Genomic DNA, 12,262 nt, shown 5'->3' with positions numbered 1-12,262 from the left:
GTTGGCAGAGTTGTTTAGAAGCGACATCGAGGAAGAAGATTTCATGGGATTTATCGATTAGGAGTGACAGATTTTTTGGTAAACGTATAGCATGTTCTATATGTTATAATTATTTGAATGACTCTTACCATAATATCAATCAATCAATCAATGTTTACTTATATAGCCCTAAATCACTAGTGTCTCAAAGGGCTGCACAAACCACTACGACATCCTCGGTAGGCCCACATAAGGGCAAGGAAAACTCACACCCAGTGGGACATCGGTGACAATAATGACTATGAGAACCTTGGAGAGGAGGAAAGCAATGGATGTCGAGCGGGTCTAACATGATACTGTGAAAGTTCGATCCATAATGGATCCAACACAGTCGCGAGAGTCCAGTCCAAAGCGGATCCAACACAGCAGCGAGAGTCCCGTTCACAGCGGAGCCAGCAGGAAACCATCCCAAGCGGAGGCGGATCAGCAGCGCAGAGATGTCCCCAGCCGATACACAGGCAAGCAGTACATGGCCACCGGATCGGACCGGACCCCCTCCACAAAGGAGAGTGGGACATAGAAGAAAAAGAAAAGAAACGGCAGATCAACTGGTCTAAAAGTGGAGTCTATTTAAAGGCTAGAGTATACAAATGAGTTTTAAGGTGAGACTTAAATGCTTCTACTGAGGTGGCGTCTCGAACTGTTACCGGGAGGGCATTCCAGAGTACTGGAGCCTGAAATGAAAAAGCTCTATAGCCCGCAGACTTTTTTTGGGCTTTGGGAATCACTAATAAGCCGGAGTCCTTTGAACGCAGATTTCTTGCCGGGACATATGGTACAATACAATCGGCAAAATAGGATGGAGCTAGACCGTGTAGTATTTTATACGTAAGTAGTAAAACCTTAAAGTCACATCTTAAGTGCACAGGAAGCCAGTGCAGGTGAGCCAGTACAGGCGTAATGTGATCAAACGTTCTTGTTCTTGTCAAAAGTCTAGCAGCCGCATTTTGTGCCAACTGTAATCTTTTAATGCTAGACATGGGGAGACCCGAAAATAATACGTTACAATAGTCAAGGCGAGACGTAACAAACGCATGGATAATGATCTCGGCGTCTTTAGTGGACAAAATGGAGCGAATTTTAGCGATATTACGGAGATGAAAGGAGGCCGTTTTAGTAACGCTTTTAATGTGTGCCTCAAAGGAGAGAGTTGGGTCAAAGATAACACCCAGATTCTTTACCGTGTCGCCTTGTTTAATTGTTTGGTTGTCAAATGCTAGAGTTGTATCATTAAATATAGGTCGGTGTCTAGCAGGACCGATAATCAGCATTTCCGTTTTTTTGGCGTTGAGTTGCAAAAAGTTAGCGGACATCCATTGTTTAATTTCATTAAGACACGCCTCCAGCTGACTACAATCCGGCGTGTTGGTCAGCTTTAGGGGCATGTAGAGTTGGGTGTCATCAGCATAGCAGTGAAAGCTAACACCGTATTTGCGTATGATGTCACCTAGCGGCAGCATGTAGATGCTGAAGAGTGCAGGGCCAAGGACCGAACCCTGGGGAACTCCACACGTTACCTTAACGTAGTCCGAGGTCACATTGTTATGGGAGACACACTGCATCCTATCAGTAAGATAAGAGTTAAACCAAGACAGGGCTAAGTCTGACATACCAATTCGTGTTTTTATACGTTCTAATAAAATATTATGATCGACAGTATCGAAAGCAGCGCTAAGATCGAGGAGCAGCAACATAGATGACGCATCAGAATCCATCGTTAGCAATAGATCATTAGTCATTTTTGCGAGGTCTGTCTCCGTGGAGTGATTTGCCCTGAAACCGGATTGAAAGGTTTCACATAGATTGTTAGACGCTAAGTGTTCATTTAACTGCTCCGCAACAATTTTTTCGAGGATTTTTGAAATAAAGGGAAGGTGAGACACCGGTCGGTAGTTTACCATGAGGTCAGGATCGAGGTTAGGTCTTTTAAGAAGAGGACGAATAACCGCTTTTTTGAATGCTAGGGGAACAGTGCCCGAGGAAAGTGATAAGTTTATAATATTTAGCACTGATGGACCTAATAATACAAAGAGCTCCTTGATCAGTTTCCCAGGAAGAGGGTCAAGTAAACATGTTGTTTGTTTTATTCCATTTACACGTTGTAACAATTCCTCTAATGTTATTTCCTCAAAACGAGAGAAACTATTTTGGAGGGCAGTATCCGCCGCATATACAATCGTGTCAGTGTTAATAGAACCCCGTTGTAGCTGGGACGCAATGTCTTTAATCTCCTTTCTAATGACTTCAATTTTCTTACTAAAGAATTGCATAAAGTCATCAGCTGAGTGGGTGGAGCTACTGGAAGGAGTCCCTTGTTGGGTTAGCGATGCTACCGTACTAAACAAAAATTTAGGATCGTTTTTATTACGGTGGATGAGATTTGAGTAATATTTAGCTTTAGCTAAGGTAAGCATGCGTTTATAAGTTATTAAACCATCACTCCATGCTTGATGGTGCACCTCAAGTTTAGTCGTGCGCCATTTGCGTTCCAGCTTTCTGCATAATAATTTCTGAGCTCTAGTTTCTTCTGTAAACCACGGGGTGCGCTTTTTTGGAGCCTTTTTTAACTTTAGCGGTGCTATGTTATCAATGGTTTCGCGCAGGGCGTCGTTAAAGTTGTTAGTGAGGTTATCAATAGAGCCCACATACTTTGGGAATGGTGCCATTACCGAGGGCAGTAGGTCAGCAAGAGTTGTCGTTGTGGCCGTATTAATGTTGCGGCTGCTATAGCAGTTATTATTATTATTAGTTTGACGAACATGCGTCTGAACCTCGAATTTTATAAGGTAATGATCGGACAATACTTTAGTATACGGGAGTATCGTAACTTTGGAAACGGTGATACCCCTGACAAGCACTAGGTCTATCGTATTACCGTTGCGATGCGTGGGTTCATTTATTATTTGTGTGAGACCACAGCTATCAATTATAGTCTGGAGCGCTACGCACGGTGGGTCCGATGGGGTATTCATATGGATATTAAAGTCCCCCATTATGATTATATTATCGGCGTGTGTCACTAGATCAGCAACGAACTCTGAGAATTCATTGATAAAGTCCGAACAGGGCCCTGGGGGGCGGTAGATAACAGCCAGGTGTAGAGGCAGCGGTGTGACAGACCTCATAGTAAGCACCTCAAACGATTTATATTTATTATTTATGTTAGGACTAAGGTTAAAGTTTTCGTTGTATATTAGTGCGACCCCCCCACCCCTTTTAAGCGGACGGGCAATATGCGCATGTGTAAAGTTAGGAGGACATGCCTCATTTAGCGCAAAAAAGTCGTTTGGTTTAAGCCAGGTTTCGCTGAGACCGATGACGTTAAGATTGTTGTCTCTGATGATATCATTAACTAACAACGTTTTGGGAGACAATGATCTTATGTTTAAAAAACCTATATTATAGGTAGTGGGCTGTTTTAGGGAATTTTTGATCAAATTATCCGTAGTAGCAATATTAATAATGTTGTGTTTATTATGCCCAGTGCATTTAGTATAGTTACGACCATATCTAGGAATTGATACGACGGGAATTTTCCGATTGTTTGATTGTTGCTTTGATAAACTGCACGCATCATAGTTAGCCACCTCAGTAACGGGAATTTTCCGATTGTTTGTTTGTTGCTTTGATAAACTGCACGCATCATAGTTTGCCACCTCGGTAAAACACATGTCCAACTCTGAAACACTCAAAGCAGAAAAAACTTGTTCTAATTTAACTGACTCCTTACCCAGACCAGTAGTCTCGCATCTTTTATTTAAATCCGGCTTCAGGATGGAGGGAAGTGGTGTTCTGTGGGGATTAGCCTTCTGCTTTGTTTTTAGCCCCGCTCGGCATCCGCGTTTCCGATCACACCGTAGACGGCCCCCGCTGCTACTAGACTCCGCTGCTTCACAGGCCACTGGATGTAGCCGCCGCAGCACTCCCGTGCTAGTCAGCACGTCCAGCAAGCACGCGTCTATCAGTCCAAAGCGGCCCGATATGTCCATATCCAGAAGTGTCTGGCGGTCGTACGTGATCACGGAGTGACCACGATGTGAGCCAGCCATGAAGTCTGCAGAACTGTTATGTTAACATACCAGGCACCTTCTCAGTTGGTTATTTATGCCTCATATAACGTACACTTATTCAGCCTGTTGTTCACTATTCTTTATTTATTTTAAATTGCCTTTCAAATGTCTATTCTTGGTGTTGGGTTTTATCAAATACATTTCCCCCAAAAATGCGATTTATACTCCAGTGCGACGTATATATGTTGTTTTTTTTTCTTTATTATGCATTTTCGGCCAGAGCGACGTATACTCCGAAAAATACGGTAACTTTTGTCGATATGAAGAACGGTGGTGCAAATTTCAACTTTAATTGAAAGCAGTTTTTTCTCCACAGAACTCGATCCACCACATCACATGGTTTCAACATCCCTACAGAGTGGCGACAAGGGGCTCTATCTTTGGCAGCTCCCATGGCACGAAGTGTTAGTGCCTTTGGCCCCCTGGAGGAAACTTCTCGGTGCAACCGCTTGTTGCCAATCTCTGGCAGCCTACCCAGCAGGCTTAATGAACCCACTGTATGTCCTTCACTAGACACACCTGTGTTTTATCAAAATAATATATATGTATATATGTATATATATATGTATATATATATATATATATATATATATATATATATATATATATATATATATATTTATATATATATATATTGTCTGGTGAATTCACTCTACCCAGGATCCGCTGAGTATGGAATGGCGTCTCCACAACCCTGAGCCAGTGACCGTTCCCTACTTGAGCCCACTGGTGTTGTGGAAGGAGCTGGAGAGCCTGCTGGAGAATGAGGGAGACACAGTAATTACAGAGTCTGACATGGTGGACCACCATCCTATTATCTACTGGAACTTGGTCTGGTACTTCAGGCGGCTGGGCCTACCAAGCAACCTGCCTGGACTCATCCTAACCTCTGAGCACTGTAACACAGACTCCCAGGTGATGAGAAACTACTGAACATACATGCAAACACACACACATGAATGACAAGATGTTAAGTTGTTTTTGTTCCTCAAGGTTCCCCGTCAGTGGATGTCAGAGGACAGTAAACACGTGTTGATCCAGATCCTGTGGGACAACCTAAAGCTGCAACAGGATCCTGTTCAACCTTTTTACATTCTGTGGAACATATACAGTGAGTCACATTTCTACACTGTCTACCTACCTACTGGAAGAAACAAGCCTGTAAAAGTTCAAACGTATACGAGAAGAAAATAGAATCACACGCTGGCAAACTTGTCTACTCAACTCAAACACTGAATGTCAGTGAGATGCTTACTGTATGTCATTTTGGCCCTCAAAAGTCCTGTTTTTTCGTCTTTGTTTGAAACACAGAACAAACTATTCACATTTTCACCTGTTTTATTACCAAAATATGTATAACTATGGCTGTACAGTATTACCTCAACTTACAAACTTAATTGGTTCTGTGACAAACTCTTGTATCTAAAATCAATGCCTCCCACTTAAATTGATTGAAATCAATTTAAACAGTGTTTAGCCCACTCAAAACAGCACAGTTTTAACATGTAACATGCTTTCTTAAAAAAGAAAAACTAACTTTTAGATTACAAATATTGTATGCAAACATTACAATAGAATGTAGTACTAACAACTACAGTAGTTTAAGTATTGTAATAACCATGACGGTGCGGCGTCTTCAGTAATGCGGACGTTGTACCGGTCCGTTGTGGTGAAGAAGGAGCTGAGCCGGAAGGTAAAGCTCTCAATTTACCGGTCGATCTACGTTCCCATCCTCACCTATGGTCATGAGCTTTGGGTCATGACCGAAAGGATAAGATCACGGGTACAAGCGGCCGAAATGAGTTTCCTCCGCCGTGTGGCGGGGCTCTCCCTTAGAGATAGGGTGAGAAGCTCTGCCATCCGGGAGGAACTCAAAGTAAAGCCGCTGCTCCTTCACATCGAGAGGAGCCAGATGAGGTGGTTCGGGCATCTGGTCAGGATGCCACCCGAACGCCTCCCTAGGGAGGTGTTTAGGGCACGTCCAACCGGTAGGAGGCCACGGGGAAGACCCAGGACACGTTGGGAAGACTATGTCTCCCGGCTGGCCTGGGAACGCCTCGGGATCCCCCGGGAAGAGCTAGACGAAGTGGCTGGGGAGAGGGAAGTCTGGGTTTCCCTGCTTAGGCTGTTGCCCCCGCGACCCGACCTCGGATAAGCGGAAGATGATGATGATGGATAACCATGTACAGCTTTAACCATGGAGAGTAGACTTCTATGGTATTTCCTTAAAGTGTTTTTTCAGTCAAACAACATTTAGCAGCATCTCTATTTTCATGGATAAATATCTGCCATTTACAGTAAATAATGTATTAACATCCTTGGCTGGCATAAGACTCATTCTGCTTCAGTACGGTGTAGACTAGCAGTTATCCGCTCAAATAGTTTTGCCAAGTTTGCGACACCCTCAGTTGTCCATCCATCCATCCATCCATCCATCCATCCATCCATCCATCCATTTTGTACCGCTTATTCCCTTAGGGGTCGTGGGGGGAACTGGTGCCTATCTCAGCTACAGTCGGGCGGTAGGCGGGGTACACCCTGGACAAGTCGCCACCTCATCGCAGGGCCAACACAGATAGACAGACAACATTCACACACGAGGGCCAATTTAGTGTTGCCAATCAACTTATCCCCAGGTGCATGTCTTTGGAAGTGGGGGGAAGCCGGAGTACCCGGAGGGAACCCACGCAGTCACGGGGAGAACATGCAAACCCCACACAGAAAGATCCCGAGCCCGGGATTGAACCCAGGACTACTCAGGACCTTCGTGTTGTATTTGATTGATTGAAACTTTTATTAGTAGATTGCACAGTTCAGTACGTATTCCGTACAATTGACCAATAAATTGTAACACTCGAATAAGTTTTTCAACTTGTTTAAGTCGGGGTCCACGTAAATCAATTCATGGTACAAATATATACTGTCAGCATAACAGTCATCACACAAGTTAATCATCAGCGTATATACATTGAATTATTTACAATGTGGTGGGTGGGATGAGGAGGGTTTGGTTGATATCAGCATTTCAGTCATCAACAATTGCATCATCAGAGAAATTGACATTGAAACAGTGTAGGTCTGACTTAGTAGGATATGTACAGTGAGCAGAGAACATAGTGAGTTTGGATAGCATAAGAACAAGTATATACATTAGAAATACATTTGATTATTTACATTTGGTTATTTACAGTCTGGGGAGATGGGATGTGAAGGGGGGAGGGTGTTAGTAAAGGGTTGAAGGTGCCTGCAGGTGTTGTTTTAGAGTGGTTTTGAAGGAGGATAGAGACGCACTAACCCCTCCTCCACCGTGCTGCCCACCCTCAGTCATGTTTTTGATTATTTATTTCTTTAACTGAACAAATATTGTCCGCTTCTTCTTCTCAGCACTGTCCTTCACACTCACTTCCTTCCGTCCGATGCTTTGAAAACAAAGTTACGTCAATCTCAAACCAGATGTTTTGGGAGGATCGTACTGTGACATTTGCTACGCCAACTAATAACGTGAATGCTTGTAACTAAAATGTGTGTTCATAAATTAATGCACAACAATTCGTTTAGAGAGAGCTCTTCATCTTAAAACCCTTTTAAGTTGAAGTACTACTTTACAAAAGTTTCTCCAAACTCAACCTCACAGTTATCAACGACATTGATTTTGTACTCTAAGTGATTGATTTAAACCTCGTTTTCTATTGTGGAACGATTACTTTATCGCCAGCAAGGTTAAATGGGTCTTAAAACCCACTGTCATCTAGTGAAAAAGGTCTTCACACACTGGCCTAATTCACTTGTGACACCAAACAAATCTGACAATTCTTAATGGTGGATCGCTGGACTTGTAAGTCGATGAAGGACTAACACAGTGGTCAATACTTCAAACTAACTTGCGGCTGGCCCTTCTATACCGTCGCTGTGTAATCAATCAGGAGCCAGAGGGCCTACAGAAGGTCGTCGGTCTGACACAATCGTTGGTCTGTCCAGCATGCCGCTCATACTAGTCCTAATCCAAAACCAGTTTTGATTTGTGTTTGACATCAAAAGTCTATGTCTAAGTATCAGCTGTAACTGTTATTGATTTAAGCGGGATTTAAAGAATTTGGAAATATTCCTGTTTTTTATGACTTCATCCAGTTTGAGCAGTACAACAGTGTACGACACTGTATGTCATATTGATAATATTGGATCCAGAGTGATGTGGTTAAATTGTTTCTTTTCCAAAGTGCAATGATCTTTTGGGCTGGATAAGGCAAAATATTTATTTTATTAAAGATTAGGATGTTAACAATGAACCTATTTATAGTTGTGAAGAATAAACTAAGAAAATAGGGTTGCGGAATGTTCACACATTCAATATGTTCTTTAATAGTAGTCATTCGCATCTGCACACAGTTTGAGATGGATAAGAAGGGCTGTTGTTCAAGCATAAATAACATAGCCAAAAATATTTGGCCTCATGAAGTCAAATTAGTAAAAATAATGAGGTTTGCCCTGTTTCTTGCAGCTATAACAGTTTCCACGCTTTATCTGTTTAGACCAGGGGTGTCAAACTCACCGTGTGTGTGTGTGTGTGTGTGTGTGTGTGTGTGTGTGTGTGTGTGTGTGTGTGTGTGTGTGTGCGTGCGTGCGTGCGTGCGTGCGTGCGTGCGTGCGTGCGTGCGTGCGTGCGTGCGTGCGTGCGTGTGTGACAATCATTGGTACATTAACTTTTTGTGATCATGTTCATCAGTCAACTCCTTGGTGTTAATTTTCAATCTACAAAGATAAAAAAATAATATATAAATCAAATAACAGGATGTATTTTATGTAGTTTGTTCATTTTCAATATTTTATATTTGTAGCTCATCTGCAAAGATACGAAAAATTGCCATTGCAACATCTAGTGGACACATTTAGAACAGCGGTTTAATTCATTAAAAATTTTTGGCTCATTGTTGTACTTGGCAAACTCATCCAGCGGGCCGGATAAAACCTGATCAGGCCCGCGGGCCGTACGTTTGACAACCCTGGTTTAGACATTTAATGTTGTCGTATTCACTGTTAAAAAGGCAGCGTGCTGTCATCAACGCTTGCTTTTATTTATTTCATGTCAATCGAGGCAGCCAACTCCTTCTGCTAACAAGCTTTGTCTGCTCTCTGTCTTCCAGGGCTTAAATGTACTCTGTTGTTAGAAAGTGAGTGAATGTCGTCTGGATGTAAACTCCTGCATAGCATATGACTTGGGTTGTTTCAGGCATTTACTCTTCATTGTGTGTTCTGTGTGCTGTGAAAAAAAGTCTTTTTTTTTTTAGTGTGTGAAGATGTCTGTTGTATGTGTAAAATTAAAAAAACAAACGACAGACTCTTTGACAATCCAACGTCCAAAGTCTGTCACAAATACATCCCAGTATTTGAACGAGGGTGTTTGTACTGTGAATGTTTACGTTCATGCATGTTCAAATTTAAAGATAGCTGTCATACAGCTAAAAAAAAATGAGCAGAAGCGTCAGGTTGAGCTATTAGGCAGCAGTTAAAAATTAGACTCTCCAGGATTTTGCGGTGTTGCAATCGCACCGATTCCCCCAAATTCAGCCAATCCCTGCAATTTATGCCCAGCTTTGCAACTTTGTCCTTTGTTAACAAACTTTGTCCAACTCTTCAATTACCCAGCACATTTTGGCCTGTCAAACCAAATTTGTCTCTGAACAGTATTCCCACATCAACTGTTCAACCAATCAAATAAGCCATAGTAATGGTCTGCATTGCCCACCTACATCATCACTTGTGTACATTGTCTGAGATGGTGAAATGTGTTAATGAATAAATGGATTTCTTTACCGTAATTGCTTCAGGAAGACAATGGGACACTGTCTAGCAGCACTGGAAATAGCCGCATCATCATTAAAATAAACAATTTATAAAAAGAGAGATAACAATATCAAAAGCAGGTAAAAAAAATGCAAACCTTTTGATGGTATTACGGACCGTTGATGGTGAAATTCCTAAATTTCTTGCAATAGCCCGTTGAGAAATGTTGTTCTTAAACTGTATGAAAATTTGATCACGCATTTATTCACAAAGTGGTGACCGTTTCCTAATCCTTGTTTGTGAATGACTGAGCATTTCACAGAAGCTGCTTTCATACCAATCATGGCACCCACCTGTTTCCAATTAGCCTGAACACCTGTGGGATGTTCCAAATAAGTGTTTGATGAGCATTCCTCAACTTTATCAGTATGTATTGCCACCTTTCCCAACTTCTTTGTCACGTGTTGCTGGCATCAAATTCTAAAGTTAATGATTATTTGCAACAACAAAAAAAAGTGTGTCAGTTTGAAGATCAAATATGTTGTCTTTGCAGCATATTCAACTAAATATGGGTTGAAAATGATTTGCAATTGTATTCTGTTTATATTTACATCTAACACAATTTCCCAACTCATATGGAAACGGGGTTTGTACACTGTAAAATATCAAGAGGTATTACACAGTCCTAGTTTGACTTTTCGTTTGGATGATAGTGGTAATGGTTGTTACAGCCTATATATAGGAGCCGGTTTTTAAATCATTGTTTTGCTTTTAAAAATACCTGATATGATACCCATCCCTACTCAGGACACATCCCTGCTGTGTGCCTGTGCGGAGTATTAAGGATAAGGTGTGTTTCCCCGTACGGACTGTTTTCAAGTTGTGTTTTTGAGGAAATCCAGTCAGTGAACTGCCTCTAGTCCTTGAACATTAATGTAACTTTCTAGAAGTCAAAAGAATGATCTTCAGCATCCGCTGCTTGTTAGACATTAGTCATCTTTTGTTCTCAACATTTTCGCTTATAACGTATGAGGCTCTTACAGAAACAGCACAACAGTTTCTCGTTCCCTCTACCCGTTGCATTCTCAGGTCTTGGCGGCAGCTGGAGCACGTTAACAGTGGGCTGTTTCTACCTTTGATCTTAGACCAGCTATTTTCCTCCATCACGTTGTCATTTTAATTTGTGGCATTTTTTTATGTAGTCTATGATTTTTTTCATTTGCTGTCTTTTCCAGTGCCAATAGCTCTGTGTAATGACACATGTTTTGTCTGTATCTGCATAGTGTTCCCTCAATTTCTAGCGCTTTCTTTCCGTTTGTGGCTTCTCTCATCACTAATACTTGTTCAATTCCGGTTTATGCTTTTTCATTGTTCCTCACCATCATGTTCTTCCCTTTTCCTCTGCGCTTGGCTCTCTTAGTGTGGGGCTCTTAAGCCCAAGTAGCCAAAAGTGTCTGAAGAAATCATAGTCTCTTGAAACACAGACACCAGCTTCCTTCATCCCTGTTGGGCCCTTGACCTCTGTTTCCACTTATCTTTAGGGCAGGAATACCAGGGCAACTCACATATCTCGTGAAGGAAAAACACATACCTGGAGTAGCCTTGGCCAGGGAAAATGTCACTTACGCCATTTATTGAATACACTTCCTTTATATACCCTTTTGGTGTAGGTAAGAGCACAGACAATCGCCAAAGTAAGTGCTGTAGGAAAACAGCTAGCCTTCAAAATAAAACCACACCAGTAAAATTCCATTCACATGTGTAAAAATGCTAGCAGACGGAACATGTAACAGATGTGGGACTTGTAGATGTGTGTCCTGACTTTTTTCTTCTTTTGCTTTTTTCTGTCTGAAGCCTACAACAGATACATGGCTTACTAACTGACTCAGTGAGATATGGCTGCCCCCTGGTGGGAGATAAAATAAAATCCTGCAAAATCCTGAAGGGACTTATTTAAAAAAAAAATATATATATATATATATATATATATATATATATATATACCGTATTTCCTTGAATAGCCGCCAGGTCGCTAATTAATTTAAAACCTCTTCTCACTCCTGCTCTTATTCAAGGCATGAGGTAAAAGTAAGCAGGCGCTAATAATTTTAAAACCTCTTCTCACCCCTGCGCTTAATTCTTATGTTGCGTTTATAATGTGTTACAGAGCCGATGTTCTCCCGAAATGTGTTTGGTGTGGGTTCACAGAGTGTGGCACATATTAGTAAGAGTGTTAAAGTTGTTTTATATCACAACCATCAGTGTGATCTGTATGGCTGTGGAACAAAACCCCTGGTTTACACATAATAAAAGCAAAAAAAACTCCTCCGCCATTTTGAAAATGACGACAAGGGAAGCGTCACTCGTGACGT

General features: G+C 41.7%; 1 protein-coding gene across 4 annotated transcripts in view; it reads left to right on the top strand.

Annotated features, from left to right (window-relative positions):
• The window catches only part of LOC133543197 (C-myc promoter-binding protein-like), a 146,683-nt gene that overhangs the window by 114,544 nt on the left and 19,877 nt on the right, over positions 1 to 12,262 (top strand). For all 4 annotated transcript variants that reach the window (XM_061887712.1, XM_061887710.1, XM_061887711.1 and 1 more), the window contains 3 exons: positions 4,426 to 4,606; positions 4,770 to 5,024; positions 5,103 to 5,220. In XM_061887712.1, the coding sequence (XP_061743696.1) occupies positions 4,426 to 4,606; positions 4,770 to 5,024; positions 5,103 to 5,220 (554 nt within the window). The remainder of the gene's footprint in view (positions 1 to 4,425; positions 4,607 to 4,769; positions 5,025 to 5,102; positions 5,221 to 12,262) is intronic.

This window comes from Nerophis ophidion, linkage group LG25, assembly GCF_033978795.1.
Source record: "Nerophis ophidion isolate RoL-2023_Sa linkage group LG25, RoL_Noph_v1.0, whole genome shotgun sequence".
Classification (NCBI taxonomy): domain Eukaryota; kingdom Metazoa; phylum Chordata; class Actinopteri; order Syngnathiformes; family Syngnathidae; genus Nerophis; species Nerophis ophidion.
The sequence above is the reverse complement of the archived record's forward strand: the minus strand, read 5'-3'. Positions and strand labels throughout refer to the sequence as shown.